General features: G+C 32.9%; 2 protein-coding genes across 2 annotated transcripts; both read left to right on the plus strand.

Annotated features, from left to right (window-relative positions):
* Window positions 1–1,594: 1,594 nt before the first annotated feature.
* Window positions 1,595–12,164, plus strand: LOC114377326 (kinesin-like protein KIN-12E). The gene is made up of 22 exons (XM_028335789.1): window positions 1,595–2,091; window positions 2,426–2,581; window positions 2,689–2,772; window positions 2,989–3,108; window positions 3,585–3,698; window positions 3,974–4,066; window positions 4,327–4,416; window positions 4,524–4,594; window positions 4,715–4,789; window positions 4,932–5,019; window positions 5,942–6,000; window positions 6,246–6,309; window positions 6,568–6,633; window positions 7,098–7,253; window positions 7,334–7,438; window positions 7,725–7,960; window positions 8,348–8,417; window positions 8,513–8,557; window positions 8,663–8,725; window positions 9,474–9,539; window positions 9,646–9,725; window positions 9,944–12,164. Exons 1-22 carry the CDS (start codon window positions 1,825–1,827, stop codon window positions 11,853–11,855), a joined length of 4,080 nt encoding a protein of 1,359 aa, XP_028191590.1. The 5' UTR covers window positions 1,595–1,824; the 3' UTR covers window positions 11,856–12,164.
* A 1,555-nt stretch (window positions 12,165–13,719) lies between these two features.
* LOC114377328 lies at window positions 13,720–14,719 on the plus strand. The gene has a single exon (XM_028335791.1). It carries the CDS (start codon window positions 13,970–13,972, stop codon window positions 14,441–14,443), a length of 474 nt encoding a protein of 157 aa, XP_028191592.1. The 5' UTR covers window positions 13,720–13,969; the 3' UTR covers window positions 14,444–14,719.
* The last annotated feature ends 2,811 nt before the right edge of the window (window positions 14,720–17,530 follow it).

Consider the following 17,530-nt stretch of genomic DNA (forward strand, 5'->3'; position numbering starts at 1 on the left):
TGTTCATTCTAATCCCAAATGTGATAAGCTCATCCCTTACCTCTAAGAGGGTTCACATGTATAGTTTAACAGTGATAGTAGCATCTCTAGCAGTTCTCTAATATTCCTCAAGTTTTTCCTTTGTTTGTTCTCTTAGGGTTTTCAAGCGTTAGAGAGAATGAAAAAATATTAGAGCCTCCAATTCACTGTCTATGTGTGATGAGAATTTCTCCCTCCATAGACATTACTTTGTATATCCCAACGGTGGAAGTGTGCGAAAATTCATTTCGAACCTGATGTCCATATTTCACGATGATCCAACGGTTAATGAGTCTGAGATCATAATTTTATTAAGATAAGTTTGGGTGTATGCGAAAAAAATAAAGAGCTATGTGCGAGAGACATTTCCCTCACCATAGACATTATTTCGAAAATCTCAATATAGGTATGTGCAAAAGTAAGTTTCGAACATGGTGTTCAAATTTCACGATGATCCAACGGTTAACGAGACTGAGACCATCGTTTTACTTAGAAAGGTTCGGGTGTATGCGGAAAAAAGATAGGATTTTGGGAAAAGAATAAGGAAAAATGAGATTGAGAGGAAGAAGAAGGGTATGGATGTATCGTGAAAAATGATTTAACATGTTTCTATTTATAACTAGGATACTTAAGGTCTATAATTTACTCTATTTTTTTTCTCTATTTTATCATTTTATAAAAAAACCTTATTTTACTCCCTATCAAATGAATAAATAAAATATTTTTTAAAGACATATTTATTTTATTTACCTTAAAACTATTATTTTAATTAATAAAATTATTCAATTATAAAAATTTCATTATTTTTCTAAAATGCTATTTATTTTTAAATAAAATTCTTTTTAATTTATTTTACGAAAGATAGAGTGTTACATTTTGAGATACTCTGATGATTATTATGTATGACTAACATCACTATCAATTGATATTTTGGATAGCATGTCAAGCACATGTTATCTATGGCCTTGATATCTAACTATATATATGTGTGTGTATGTTTTCACAAATTATTCAATATAAGATTTGTCTAATTTTTAGGAAAAATTCGGATGAGTTTTCGATAATTTCTTTTGATTGATCTTTTAATTGTGATTTGGAGTGAAATACTTTTAGGTTAATCAGACTAAGTATTGAAAATAAAATGGAGTGGGTCATGACAATTTTTTTTATTCTAGAGTTTCAAAGATAAGTATTGAAAATGTTTTTTTTATGGTATTGAGATAGTAATCCAATTTTCTGTAATTTTTCCCGTATAACAATAATGAAACTTCATTTATTTACTTTTTACACTTTTCTATTTTCTAATTTATAATAAATCACTTCAATAAATAAGTTTATCTACCTAAAAAATATACTAAATTTTATTATCATTTATATAAAACATATTTCAATTAAAATAAAATTTTAAAAATATAAAATTTAATAATTTTTTCAACTAAAAAAAATTAAAAATTAATTAAAATATCTTATGCAAGGTGAACTTAGATGAAATCCATCTTATTTCTTTCTTATTTTTCTTCTACTCCCATCAACCAAACTCAACCTCAAAGTGCAAAGAAAGAAATAAAATAATTGAAGTAACAGGCTCTCTTGGCTCCATCTTGAAAATTTGAAACGCGGATCTGAAACAAACAAACGGTCGTATACTTTGAATTTAAATCCATATCCAGCGTTCGATCACAGAATCTTCTCCTCTCTCCTCCGCTACTCCTCAATTTCCTTTCTCCATTTTCCCATTTCTCATCTCAATTCTCTCTCTCTCTCTCTCCGTTCCGCAAGTTCTCCATCGACACGGTTTACTTGACAATGCCGTTCCTATCGGAGGCTGCGAGTGCGATTAAGAGCAGGTTCGGGTTCCACGACCATCCCTCCGAATCGCTTTCGCTGGTTCAGAACACTCCGGATCTTTTCAAATCCGCCGTCAAAGACACTCTGTCGCAAAGCTCCATTGTCCGAAACCTAAGCGATTGGGACGATGAAACTGTGGTTGGACCAAGTAGCGCCGCCGTTTCCTCTTCTCAGAGCTTTGAATTCGCCGAGGACCCTTCCTTCTGGAAAGATCACAATGTACAGGTATAGTTCGGTACATTGCTCAAATACAGGTTCACAAGATTTAATTTGAAGCTTTCCAGTGTTTTCAGAGTAATGCTGGTTAAATAATTTTTCCTCAGTTTGTTAATTACCAAAATTCATGTCTATAATTGTTTTTTTCTTTGAGTAGTGAAATTGTATGATTAGAAGACTATATTGCTGTATAGCAGGGGAATTGCTTGCCTCTGAAATCGCAAAAATTATGGTTTAAGAGTTGTTTTTAATTAAATTAGGTTTAAGTTTCTTTGTTTTTTTTTTATTATTATAGTTTGATTTAAGGGAATTGAGTTTGATATGGTTTACTTTTGTGAGCTAGGTTATAATTAGAATGCGTCCTCTTAGCAACTCCGAAATATCGGTGCAAGGGTATGGAAAATGCGTTAGGCAAGAGAGTGGTCAGGCGATTACTTGGACTGGGCATCCCGAGTCGCGGTTTACTTTTGATCTTGTAGCTGACGAGAATGTTAGCCAGGTAAACTTGTTTGGCTAATTTTGTTCATATTGTGGTTTCTATAATAATTGTTTTTTTTTTGTTGGAATTGTTGTACAAATTGATACTTCACATGACTGATATGACAGGAGAATCTCTTTAAAGTAGCTGGTTTGCCAATGGTAGAAAATTGCATGGGAGGCTACAACAGCTGCATGTTTGCTTATGGTCAAGTGAGTCATTGGTTTGCTCCTGTTCTTGTTGACTTGTTGTTTCAGTTAGTTTGATTAGCATTGCTTTGTATTATTAGAGTATATTCTAGCACAGTAATGATTGTAAAGTTTTTTGTATAGTAAATTTTATGTTTTATCTGGACTTGTTCTTGTTTAGAACGCGAGAATGAAATACTTTTGTTGTGGTCACTAAAAATAATTGGTTTTTCTCAATAGACTGGAAGTGGGAAGACACACACCATGCTTGGTGACATTGAGGGGGGAACTAGAAGACACAGTGTCAACTGTGGGATGACACCAAGAATTTTTGAGCACTTATTTACTAGAATTCAAAAGGTATAGCTTATTATTGGATTAGACACTCAATTGTTATTTAAGGAATTTATACCTTAGATTAATGTATTGCTTGCCCATCATGTGATTTGCACTCTACTTAAAATATTGAAGCCAATATTTGTCAATTTCCATTTTCTTAACACCATTTATTGACTATATTATATCTTATATTGTTATGAAGCTATTTTACCATGTCCATTACATTGTTGATTATCTTGAACCTATGTTCCTACAAGTGGTGTTCCTTAGGATTCTACTAATGTCATATTTTAAAATTATCATTGTTTACCTTGCCAGTTGTATAATACTTGAGGTTTTGACTTGTTCATATTTTAAATTGGACTGTTTAAGTACTGCTTAAATTTGGACAATGATAATTTAAGATAATCTTATGTTGCAGCTTAATTATTCTTGTATATTTATATTTGCAAAATTCTAATTTAAGTCTGTAATCTGTTATTGCTGTAATATGCCAGGAAAAAGAGGCTCGAAGAGATGAAAAGATAAAATTTACATGCAAATGCTCTTTCTTGGAGATATACAATGAACAGATCCTTGATCTTTTGGACCCATCATCTAACAATCTGCAGGTAAGGCTAACTATTCATTCATTGAATATTTCTGAAATTCCTTCAAATATAAAATTATGCCCTTTTTTTTGTTGGATATCTTTTCTCTTTTTGCTTGTTCCCTAAAGCTCTAATAATTAATCAATAGCAAAAGTGATTTCCATGTCTTTGGGGGTTCATCTTCTAGAAGCTACTAAAAAAACACTAAAAACTACTTAAAGCTTAATATAGTAATGAGCTACTACTTCTCTGTGTGTTTGTAAAAGGCAATTTTAAATCATAAATCTGTGTGGCAGATAAGAGAAGACAGTAAGAAAGGAGTTTATGTGGAAAATCTTACGGAAACAGAAGTTACTTATGCTCGAGAAGTCATTCAATTACTTATTCAGGTACGTAATACTTCATTTTTGCTCTTGAATTTTTTTTAACATTAATTGATCTGATATTTTTATTTTTTAAAGAGATTTTCAGTTTGCGATTGTAACTATCAATGTATTTCATTTTTTGGCATTTGCAATTCCATTCAAATTGAGGAAGAGAATAGCCTATATGAAATTATTTGTCACTTTTTTCCCCCACAGAACCTTACCCTTTTTCAGTACAACTTCTAAGTTAATAGGCACTGATTGAAAATAACAATGTTATTTAGGGAGCTGCGAACAGAAAGGTAGCTGCCACTAACATGAATCGTGCTAGCAGTCGTTCTCATAGTGTATTTACTTGCATCATTGAGAGTCAGGTGAGTCAATATTGATGTTTTTTTTAACCTATTTCATGAAAAAAAATGCTAAACTATTATGTTTTCCAAGTATATCATGATACAATTTTATGTAACTACTTTTTTAGTGGGAGTCTCAAGGAGTGACTCACTTTCGGTATGCTCGACTTAATCTTGTTGATTTGGCTGGATCTGAGAGGTAATTGATTCCTAAGAGTGTGTATTTCTGTTTTCATGATTCAAATGAGCAAAGAAGAAGTCTGAAGTATTTTACCTCATTTAACATTCATATAATATTATGTATCCATTTTGATGATAGACAGAAGAGTTCTGGTGCTGAAGGGGAACGCCTCAAGGAAGCCACTAATATCAACAAATCTCTTTCAACTTTAGGGTTGGTTATCCACATTGAGAATATTAATATACAATACTATTAATACATTATATTAATATGCAATAGTTCCTACTAGTTATTTTAGTTGTGGCATTATGTTAAAATAATAACAATGTAGGTGATAATAATATTATACTTGCAGGCTGGTGATTATGAACCTAGTAAGCATATCTAATGGGAAGTCGCAACATGTTCCATACCGTGATTCAAAGCTTACATTTTTACTTCAGGTTGGTACTAATATTTTCTAAATTCGTGTTGCTTAGGTGATCAATTGTAGTTGCCAATTAGATTTTAGTGTCTGAACTCTGGACATTTGTGGCTGCTGATATCAGTCTTATAAAATGAAATATTTTTCTTGCAAAACTGTTTGTGGATATGGAATAATTATCACACCTAATTTTATAAGTGATGAAATAACTAGAAAAGTTATCTATTTTTATAAGTATGAAGTAACTACTAACTAGAAAATAATAAATTTGGTTGTGAAATAATTATCACACCTAACCTAATTACTATATAAGAGACATTGTTTTTTGCAATAGCAAGTTTCTTTAGCCATAAAATAACATCAGAGAAACCTATTAATTATCAATAAACGGGCTCTAGATTCAGCTATATGCCAGAAGCTTAATGCTTAGTAGTTGTTTTTCCTACCTAGAAATTAGACATAGGTTGTGGAAGTTTAACTGAAAACTGCGCATGTAACATTATAGGGTGGAAGCCCCTGAAATACAGATCTTTTTGATATTTTCGATGTACAATTTATAGTAGTCACAAGTTTATTAGTTAGTCTGTTACTTAAAAAGTTCTGATTGGATGATCCTTGTGATATTCTGGCCTAATAGTATTTTGAAAATTGAAACATCTAGCATGTGTTTAACCGGAAAATTAATAATTTATAAATGAATGTTAGGGAAAAGTTGTTATTTTTGTCTGAATTCTTTATAAATATTCTGATTGGATGATCCTTGTGATATTCTGGCCTAATAGTATTTTGAAAATTGAAACATCTAGTATGTCTTTAATTGGAAAATTAATAATTTTAAATGAATGTTAGCGAAAAGTTGTTATTTTGTCTGAATTCTTTATAAATAAGGAGCTGCAAATTATCAATTAAGTCTGATCAGTATTCTGTTTTTTGCTTTACAGGACTCTCTTGGAGGGAATTCAAAAACAATCATAATTGCAAATATAAGCCCCTCCATTTGGTCAGTGAGCCTCCTTCCTCTATGCTTGTACTAAATATCTTTGCATGAGGACTTGGTTTCTTTTAAAGAATTTGGGGAAATCAGCAATGAGCAAGTTTCAATGCTTGTTTGTCATAAATGGATTTTTAACCTCACTGTTGCTTGATGAACTTTACTGTAATTTCTTTTATTTATCATTTTTTGTTGCTGTATATGGTTAACTGCATTTATATTTATATTTGAGTGACATTTGGTAACTTTTGCAGTTGTTCACTTGAAACATTAAGCACATTGAAGTTTGCACAACGCGCCAAATTTATTAAGAACAATGTATGTCTTTTCATACTTTTTGTGCTTATATATTGATGTGCATCTATTATCTACCAAAACAAGTGACTAGCACATTGTGTATTATTCTATGTTTGTTATTAATTTAAAAAGCTTAATAATGATTAGTACTCAAAAGAAAGTTAGAAGCTTTTGTGGAGCAATCTTAACATATCAATCTGTTTTGATATGTGGATGATCTGTGTAGACATTTCTAATAATTGCTATTTAAATAATTATGGATTATGGATTTTTCTCCAGGCAATTGTAAATGAGGATGCGTCCGGAGATGTCATTGCCATGAGAATTCAAATTCAACAACTTAAGGTATTCTAAATTTGATTTATCCTTTCTTCTCTTATGTTCTGAACATGGAAAGTGTTTGGCGGCCCTTTTTTTTTTTACATTTTCTAGGGAAGGTAATAATGACCAAGTAATTTAGTCATATTAGATGCTTATTGATTGATTATCAGAGAAGTATGACAGTGAGCAAGAGTTTGCTTTCACTTTTCATCTGACTTTGAACACTAATGGAATAACTAAATCAACTTAAATTTCATGCCATCATCAATTTATAAGAAGGTTAATTGGTGCCTTTGTATATAATTACTTAATACTTAATTACTTAATTTCTTGTTAGAAAAGTACATTGACCAAGAGTTTACTTTTACTTTTTATCTAATGGCTTATAGGGAAGTGGAAAAGCTTCCTACAACTTGTATTTCTGCCTTGATATCTACTAAATTACTAAATTAGCTGGTTTGTACTGTAATTTCTTTTGGGGGTTTCAGAAAGAAGTATCCCGTTTGCGTGGTCTAGTTGGTGGAGGAGAAATTCAGGATAATGACATTTCAGTAGTCAGCTTCCCTGGTTCTCCTGGATCCTTCAAGTGGGAGGGTGTGCAAGGATCATTCAGTCCATTAACCTCTATTAAAAGGATATCTCAGGTCAATATTATTTTGTGTCCAATAAATCATTTAGTCTCCCACAACCTTGTTTACTGATAAACATCTTTCTCTTTTTGCAGAAAAAAGACTATGACGTTGCCCTTGTTGGGGCCTTTAGAAGGGCAAAAGACAAAGAGATGGAATTGCAAGCACTAAGAGATGAAATTGAAGCGTCCATGAAGCTGGTATCTTTGAAAAGCCATATATTTCTTATTGGTTTGTTATGAGTTTTGAATGATTAATGAGGGAGAGAGTAAATAAGTTTTTGACCAATAAGTAGCAATTTATATGAGAAACATCTATCTTAGTCAGGTTGTCATAGAGCTCCATTCTAGTATTTTTGTATAGTTCTTCAGTATTTTTAACGTTTTAATTTATAGTCACTCTCACTCTCATTTGTTGATTTATCAATAATGACATTTCTTGATGTTTTTGTGATGAATTAAATGGTTGAAATATGGGATGATTCAGGTGAAACAAAGAGAAGATGAGATTCAGAGTTTGAAGATGAGACTACGTTTTCGAGAAGCTGGAATAAAAAGATTAGAAACAGTTGCTTCTGAGAAGATCTCAGCTGAGACACACTTGCTAAAAGAAAAAGAGGAGCACTTGAAGGAAATTGAGGTCTTGCGGGCCCAGGTGGATCGGAATAATGAAGCAACTAGATTTGCTATGGAAAATTTGCAGCTAAAAGAAGAAATTAGAAGGCATGTTTTATTGATACGGCTAAAATCCTTTTTTGTTGCTTTTTTTTTTGTCTCTTATGCATGCAAAAGTAACTCCCTTTGATTTCATGATTAAAATAAAGGTTGGGAAGTGACATAGTTACTTTATGACCAAAAATCAATCTTCTAGTATGAACAATAAATATGGTTTCTATACATTTCCCATTATTATCCATAAATATGAAAATATGTTGATCATTTGAGGCAAGAACACAGCCTCATGGTATTGTCAAACTCAAAAGAAACAAGTCAACCAACCAGTCCAAGTTCTCCAACAAACTAGTGCTAGCTAGATTACCAGTGATTTTTCTGTGATCTACATGTTTTCCATGATGTCATATTGGTAATGCTTATGTATCTTGAAAACAGGTTAAAGTCATTTTGTATGGAAGGTGAACGAGAACAGATGAATGAACAAATCATGGTATTGGAAAACAAGGTATGAAGGGATGCTTTTGTACTCTGTAAAATTTTCCGTCAATCCCTTTTATGCTGATTTTTCTTTTTTTTTTTCCCTTTCACTTGTATGTGCAGTTGTTGGAAGCACTAGATTGGAAATTTATGCATGAAACAGATCTGGTAAGGGTTCAGGTTTTCACTGTTTTTATTTTAACAATTTTTTCTCGTGTCTAGAATAGAAGGCGCTGTAGACTCCTATTTGACCTCTGTCTTTTGCAAATTTAGAAAATAAACTCTGATTCAATGATGGAAGATGTACATAATGATGGTAATCTCATCTCCAAACAGGTAAGAATGATATAGTATTTCCTGCATTTATATTCATGTTTGAAGCAGTGAATGTCGCAATAGCTTACTTAAAGATAGATGTAAGCTAGAATCTGATTCTGATTGTGCCCATTTATCAGGTTTTCAGATTAGTGATCACTTTTCAATGACCCACTATATAAATTTCATGAGTCTTTAACTAAGTTTCTGAATTCAACATAATTTACCAGTTTGTTGTTGTCATTAAATCTTGCTAAATTAAGCTTTCTAGTATAAACATTGGTGGACATATCTTGAATCTAACGAAATGAAAATGATAAAAACAAGCCCATCACAAATAGTGTTTTAAATCTAAAAAGAATAATTCTGGTGCTCAACTGGTAGTAGGTAGTGGTAGACATGGAATGCAGTTTAGACTTTACATTCTGTTTCTTCATGTTCTTCATTTACCACTTTTTAGAATGGTCAGGGTGAAGACTCTAAATCATCTATTTTTTTTTTCATTGACAAATCCTGTTTGATTATTTGAGTCCCCCACTATTATCACATTGTGGATCTTCTAGAAGCCCGACCATCAGTGTAATATGCCCAGTCATTGAATAAGGAGCCCTAGTAATTATTTAGATATTCGATATGTAAAAAGATAGATTGTCTTTCTATTTAATTATCTTACATTTGTAGTTGTTTGTAATTTTTGGTGCTTGCATTTTAAATTTTCTGTGAATATAACTTATTCAACTTTTTAATTGTTTTTAATATTTGTCTTTAGGAGTCAAGTCCAAAATCACATTGGCAGTCTTTGCTGAGGGAGGAAAATGAGTTTCTCAAGATTCAGGTCTAGATCAATCTTGTTTTTACTCTTTTATTTTAAACTTTATTCAACTTACTAGTTCATTTGTCTGTCACATTCTCTCCGACTTAATATATTTTATCTACGACAGGCTATACAAAACCAGGCAGAAATGGATACAATTCGCAAAAAGCTAGAGGTTTGCCTTGAAGAGAAAGAAAAATTAAAAAGGTGTTGTTTACTCTCTCTTACTCTCAATTTTCTCATATTAATATATAATTATGGGGGGTTGTGTGTTTCTGACCATTATTTGGATATAGTTTTTGCCTAAATGTCACTCTCGACATATTTCTTTGTTCACATTGTTTCTGCATAAATGTGTACTTCTCTTTGTTGTTTATCATGAACAAACAACACTTAAAATTCATCCTCTAAATTTTATCTTGCAGGCATGTTGATGATTTGATGGAAAAATTTGAACAAGAGAAATGCCGAACAATTAATGAAGGAAAGGAGCAAATGGATCTTCCATCAACAACTGATATGCCTGTCATTAACAGCAATGACCAACTTGAATTGAAAGCAATGGTTGATGCTATAGCTTCTGCTAGTCAAAGAGAAGCAGAGGCTCACGAGACAGCAATTATGCTGGCAAAGGAGAATGATGAACTCAAGATGAAGCTTAAAGCCTTGATTGAGGATAATAGTAAACTAATTGAATTGTATGAACAAGCTGCTGCTGAGAAAAATAATAGAAATGTTAATAAAGGGGAGGGTGCTCAAGAAATTGGTTCTGAGATTGACAATGGTTGCTATTCTCTTGAAACAACAAAAGAGGAGACTGAGTTGAAAGGAGTGGTTGAGAATCTCCAGCATCAGTTAATGGAAATGAATGAAGAAAATGAAAAGCTGTTGAGTTTGTATGAAAGAGCCATGCAGGAGAAGGATGAAATAAAAAGAACTCTTGCATGTTTTGGACATGAAAGAGTTGAAACCAAAGGAGATATGGACTGCCCAGAGAAGCTTGTTGAAGTTGATGGTGGGGAAAGAGACTCGAGAGTACAAACTGTCTCTCAGGAAGTGCAGGGTAGAGATGAAAGTAAATGTGAATCTTCTACATCTGGATCTGATGTGGACTTCGAGTGTGATGCTCATGAACAGGAACATCTTTTAAAGGATGACAATGAGGCTGATATACTGGTCAACTCTGAGAAGAAATATGAGGTATCTGATCTCAGCGAAGCAGAGTTATCAGAGGAATTAAATTGTGCTACGAAGAAGCTTGAAAGAGTTGATGAACGTATCTCAGATGCAGTCAAGACTATAGCTTCACTTGGTTGTGCTGAAAAGGCAATGGTCCAGGTTGATGAGCTCTCTAGAGAAATTGAGGTCACAGAACATGATATTCAGGTCAAGCGTCGGCAGTTTGAATCCTTGAAACTTCAGTTTTCTGAAGCACAGGAAAGAAGAACAATAGTCAATAAAAAGTTCTCTGCACTCAAATATTCATTATCAAACTTCTCCTCAACATTTTCTTACTTTGAGCAACGGGAAGCAAGGGCAAGAGCAGTAGTGAACGACTTGACATCTCATCTTGCCCAAAACAAAGGTGAATTGGCTGCTCTTCAAGCTTCCAAACAGGGACTGGAGAATGCTCAAAAGAGGAACCAAGAATGTGAAGTTGAAATAATGAAAAATGTTGCATCCATCAAATCAAAATTGGAGGAGGAGAATCGCAAGTGCGAAGGTGAGAAGGTTCTATTTGCAGTTGAAAACACACAGAATATTGATTCCGCATTGAAAATTTTGCATCGTAGTTGTAAAGCCACTGAGTTACTTAAGTTAGAGGAAGATAAAACAAAACTGCAAGCAGAGATGAAGCTTTCTCAAGAAAAACTTGGTGTTATAAGAAAGGAACTGGGGAATCTAAAGAAGAAGGAGGCAAATGTAGAGAGCCAGATACAAGCTGTTCAACTGGAAGTAAAGAAACTTTTGAGGAACACAGAGGAGAAGGAGCTTGCACTTCAGCGTGTGATGAAAGAGAAAGAGATGCTCTTGGAGTTTAGAGATAATGGTATGTTGGAAATAGAGCATATGATCATTGAACTCCAGCAATATGTATTTGACTATGAGCTAAAGGAGGCTGAAATAAACATTCTTGGAGAAGAATTGCAAATAGATTTGATAAGAGCCGAAGAGTTACAAACAGCCAGGGTCATTGCTGCCAACAACAAGAACAATGTCCTTTCTTCTATTTCTTATTCTGGCATGTTTGGGAAGCTGAAGGAGGAGATGCAAAATCTGCGGGCATCAATTCTCGAAACAAAATTGTTGCTGGAAGGCATTTCCCATGCCAACTAAATTGTCGCTTTCTGTAATTAATTCTCCATTTGTTAATTGTATCCTGTTTTGTTTAATTTCCATTTTGGTTCTGCTTGAGAACCAGATTGACATTTTTTTCTAACACTTATTTGGAGAATGAAAATATTGTCTTTCCAATCTCATCTCTCATTGAACTGATTTACCCACATTGACCGTTGTATATCACAGCTAAAAATCACTGTGAACAACAGATATTTAAAATCTGTAAGTAATCCAGCTGCACTCATTATGTTGTTTATTGGTTTCATCAATTGTTTGATAAAGGATTTGGTCTTGGGTTTGGTTTTATATTGATTTTTTCAACAATTGTGAGGTCCCTTTATCCCACATGCTAAAAATTTATCACCCATCCGTGAACTATTGTTTTAGGTGATGAATGGCACATATGAAGAATTACAACGACTATAATTTGTATTGAAGGGATCAAGGGAATAATGGTTTGCTCTTCAGAAAAACTAAACGACACTTTTTTTATTCTTTAAGAGTAGAGAACGAGATGTGATTTAGTTTAGAAAAAATGATTTGTTCACTTGAAAGTGTAAATGCCATTTTACGTGAATAAAGGGGTAGCCGAGAAAATAAAAAGAAACATTCAGACCTTTTAGAACAATAAAATATATCTTATGAAAAAAAGAACAATAAAAATATATGGCCCTATGGCAAGATACTCCCTACGAAAACATGAAGGATCAAATTCACTTTTATTTAATCAATTACAATTCATTTGGGAAAGAAATTAAAAAATGCATCATAGATAGCTAAATTATCTAATATTATAAGTAAATGAATACCAAACGGAAAATATATAATTTTGAAGAAAAAACCATTCGATGAAAGAAAAAAAGTAGAATTAATAAAAAAAATCGCTTAATTATCGTAAAAAATTATGATTTTAGAGTATATAATAATTAGTTAGATTAAATTACGATAAAATTATAGTTTCATTTTATCATTGATAATATAAAATTTATATCAACCAATAAAAAATTAAAAATCCTTAAAATTGGTTTATTGGTGAGAAATTTAGATAATTTGCATAAAGTTATACTTCTAACCCTAATGTCATTTTTAAAAAAAAAAATCAAACCATCTTTCAATTGAGATTTTTTTTTTCTTTTACGATTCAGGGTATCTTTTGGTTAATAGCATTTTTTTTGTTAAGACTTATATATCAATTATTTGAAATATTAAAATTTATATAAGAAATGAACATTTTCTAATAGATGTTATTCCATTTAAATATATTAAAAATTGAATCATTATTCACATGCTTCACAGGTATGACTATTTGTCAACTATACTTTATCATATTTTAATATTAGTATCTCATTATTATCATTGTAAAAAAACATCATTAATAAAAAAATATAATAATTATAATAAAAATTAAAAACACATCATACATAATTTGTGATTGAAAAAATGATGTTGTATGTGTTATTTATTTATTCTATCAACAAAACTAAAACTCAAAGCTTATTAAAATGGACTTAATCCATATTTACTTGAACTAATGATATGTTAGTGTGTATTTTTTATCTATAGAAATTAAAGATAATAATAAGAGATTTCTAAATATATCTTGTTAATTAATTGAATTATGTCTCTTAGTATTTTTATATCAATGATATGTTATTGATACGAAAAATATATTGATTTTGTATATGATTAATCTTTATTAAAAAATTTAACTTGAGATGAGTGAAATTTTTTCCTTTCCATATTTTTTTTTTTACTTATACATGTTGGTATGTGCTACTGTTTACTCCTAACATTTTGAATACGTTTAAATCGGTGAAAGAATATATTTAAATAAAATAAAATGTAAAATAGTAGTAAATACATATGGAGGAAAAAGAAATAGTAATTAATAGCATGTACATAGTCCATAATTGTAAAGCCATTTTTCTGTTTTCATCTTGATTCAAGCTCCCCCATCCATTTCCATTTCAAAATCCCTCCCTCCTTCATTTCCCCATTTTCCTCTTCCTCTTTTGGTGTGACAGCCATGGAGGAATGAACCAATGACATGAACCGCCGCGGATTCCTCAGCCCCCCCTTCGCACCCCCTCCTCTCTAACTCTCTCCTGGACATGACGCAGAAGATCCTTCTGCGCTCTCCGCCGGTCACCCGCCGCAGGGAGAGGCGGCGCGTGGGGGAGGTTGCCGGCAACGCGACGGCGGAGTGCGCGGCGGTGTGCTGCTGCGTGCCCTTAACCGTCATGGACATGGTCGTGCTGGCCACCTACAAGCTCCCCGCGGGCCTTCTCAAGAAGGCCATGCACAAGCGCAAGGGACGCCTTCTGCAGAAAAGGAAGAAGAAAACCGAGGCGCTCTTGGATCACGGGCCTGTCAAGGCCGATAATTCTGGGCATGGGCTTGGGCTTGGGCTTGGGTCCACACTTGAAGAGCACCTGGCGAAGGAGGTCGCGGAGGAGAAGTTGGAGGCGTCGAGGTTGGAAGACGAGATGTGGGCCCAGTTCAACGGGACCGGGTTCTGGAGAAGCGCTTCTCAGCGCCACCACCAACAACAAACTGATGGGGAATCATGCCAAGAACTCCAATGATTTCGGTACACGTGTCGCGTTTCCATTCGACGACAACTCAACGAACGCATTCATTTACCTGGATTCTATGCATGCGACAATGTTTAATGTGCTGTCATAGACGACCATCATCATATTGTTGGGTTTAGCCATCATTTATCGTTCTTGTTTTTTCCTATGTGTATTTTAATTTTATCAAGTCTATGCATTATTTTGATAAGGTTACGACTTTCTGAAATTGGAATTATTTTTAACTTTAACGTGTACTAGGAACGAGTATGTAGAAAGAAGCTCTAATTATTGTGTGTTGTACTCGCATGCATGCATGGGTCTTTCTCTTTCATCTGCATCAAACATTGCCACATGGAATTTGAGGTGGTGATGAAGTGAGTGTCGAGAGTTATGTATTCATTTTTAAGGTCGATGGCTATCCGATTGCAATGAGTCGTTTTAGAGAAACATTTGTACTAACATTTTGATCAAAACGGGAGAGAAGTGTGTCAGACGAAAGGCAATATTATGAAAACCTAAGGGAAAAATAATGTTGTGAAAAAAATATTTACTAAGTAATATAATTCGCCATAGTATATTTGTATAACGCTGATTGATCAACAAGGAGCATGCCATTGTCATGTTGAGGGATTTTCATCAAAAAGTATATGTCTTTGTTACTAATTTATGGAGTTGTGAACATTCACGACCTATCTCACTATACTAGAGTTGCGGATTAAGTGGGTTAGACAAATAAAGAAAAATAGATTCAACTTAGACTTATTAAATGAAGTCTAAATTTGATGAAAATCTTTTTTTTTTAGCTTTTAACAAATTTTTACAAACCAAGCACAAATTTGGGTTAACTCTTCATTTATTTTTGAATTTTTAGACTTTATTTACAAGAGTTAGACAACTTTGTTTTAAGCAAAATCTTATCATGATATATTCAATTTCTACAAAAGTACTAACTTTTTGTGATTTCAAGATATTTCACTATTGCTGTCCTTTTGTTCCATGAATGTTTTTATAATACTTTTACAAAAATCCTTATATACTGACAATGGATTAACCTCTAAAATCATTGATGAGATACTTGGATCGTTTGGTTAGGTAGGCCAACCGTGGAGCACCAAGCAAAGGCTGAGTCACTATGCAATCGAACCATTAGCCAATATAAGTGACATAACGCTTGAGATGTCAATAGGGATTTGAAGGACACTACGAACACCATATGCATGCCATTTGAATCATGCACTCCCTTATTTAAAACTTGTATCTTCCATTGCATTTGCATTCTCGAATGTCCAATTTGAAATATAAATCTACATTATGTAATGAACTTTTTGAAATATAATAAAAGATACAAGATTCAATTATATGGGTGCAGGAAACAAATACATATATGCATTGCCTAAATGGGCTGCCAAAGCTTAGGGATCCATAGGAGTTAGGCCCAATCAATGGGGTGCACAACACACTACCGCCTAGGTACACACAACAAGAATGCTAAACACACCACCTTTGACAAACTAGAGAGTAGAGATGATGGTTGCGGAAATAGTTAGAGAACATAACATATATAAATTTGATACTACCACCATCCCACCAAGGACACACATAGTAGTGTTTGTTGAGTTCTCTAGCTTGAGTCTTGTTGACTTCAAGATTCCGTAGAAAGTGTGTTCTCAAGCATAAAATTAACAATTCTAATAAATTTACTTATCATAAAAATTTAACATGTCTTGCAGGCAATTATTATCATGGTTTGTTTGCAAGAATTATCCCAACAAGCTTAGACTCAATTTGCCTAACATAATAAGCTAGATTAGCATGTCCTTAATCCATAAATTTGGAATGTGACAAAAAAGTAATATTAAAATTCATCATAAATAAAATTGACCGAGTTAGTATATCTTTTAAAATTCCTGGTTTATTCAAAATAATAATTTTACAGAAGAAAGGTATTAGGTATATGTCAGACTAGCACCGCGATCGAACTTGTTTGCTTGCTGATTAGGGGGCTAATTACTTTAGTTGACAGCTTTTACGGGTTAAAATTTGTTTACGATTCCAATTCCAATACCCCTCTCTTCAATATAAGGTCCGTTAAAAATCTTAATTTTCGTCTTTAACATTCTGGAATGTTCAAGAATAAGTTGGTCTGTTCTTGGGATTTCTGGTAATCTTCTAGCACGAAGATAAATTTATTTTTTAATAGAAGGGTTCTTGGTCTTTGATGGTACCATTTTTGAATTTTTCAGACGTGGTCTATGATCGGTGCCTGTTCAATTTCGGGCAAAAGACGCATGCTTATTACACTAATTAATTTAAAACGTCGGATTCAAACAACTTTAATTCGGCTATCAAAAGTCAAAACTAGGATAGTCAGAGAGGAATAATGGGTGATTGGGTATTCATGCAAATTTTCCAGAAACTAGACTAAGGAAAAGATGATTTAGACTAATTAGAGGGAAGAGGAAAAGATGTCCCTCCCATAAAGTCACGCGTGTATTAATACTGGCCAAAGTTACAAATGATGAACATAAAGTATGAGTTCATTTGTGTGGTTATTAATCTTACTAATTACCATGCATCTAAGTCAGAAAAAATCACTACAGTTCTTCTTTGTAAGCTGACTGCCTCAGATTGTTCCTTCTTTGAACAGTGTAAGTTATGCCTCTCTCCAAGTTGTGCTCACTTGCCACTTGGTACTTATTGTAAGAGATTATTTTTGGGTGTCTTTAAATTGGGGAGCAAAGTACAATTTTTTGCTTGAGATCTTTGGATGCGATTGACTTCATTAGTCTGCTATAATTTAGTTTGAATTCATGAAAAATGTCGTGTAATTAATGTATTTACATCAAATTCAATTTAGATTAATTCTTTTGGGTTTGTTTTTTTAGGTATATGTTTTGTCACTTGCGACTTAAAGGCTAGAGTCTTTAATTCAATCAAGTTTTCTTTTCTTTTGATAAAAAATCTATCGTTGAAAAATCTGTATTTTAGATTTTTCTGATTAATTTATTTTCATCATTTATAATTACAATCCAACCAATAAATTATCAAAAAGCATTTTTTGTTATGTGTATATTGTCAAATTTTATCATTTCATTT

Source organism: Glycine soja, chromosome 11, assembly GCF_004193775.1.
Source record: "Glycine soja cultivar W05 chromosome 11, ASM419377v2, whole genome shotgun sequence".
Lineage (NCBI taxonomy): Eukaryota > Viridiplantae > Streptophyta > Magnoliopsida > Fabales > Fabaceae > Glycine > Glycine soja.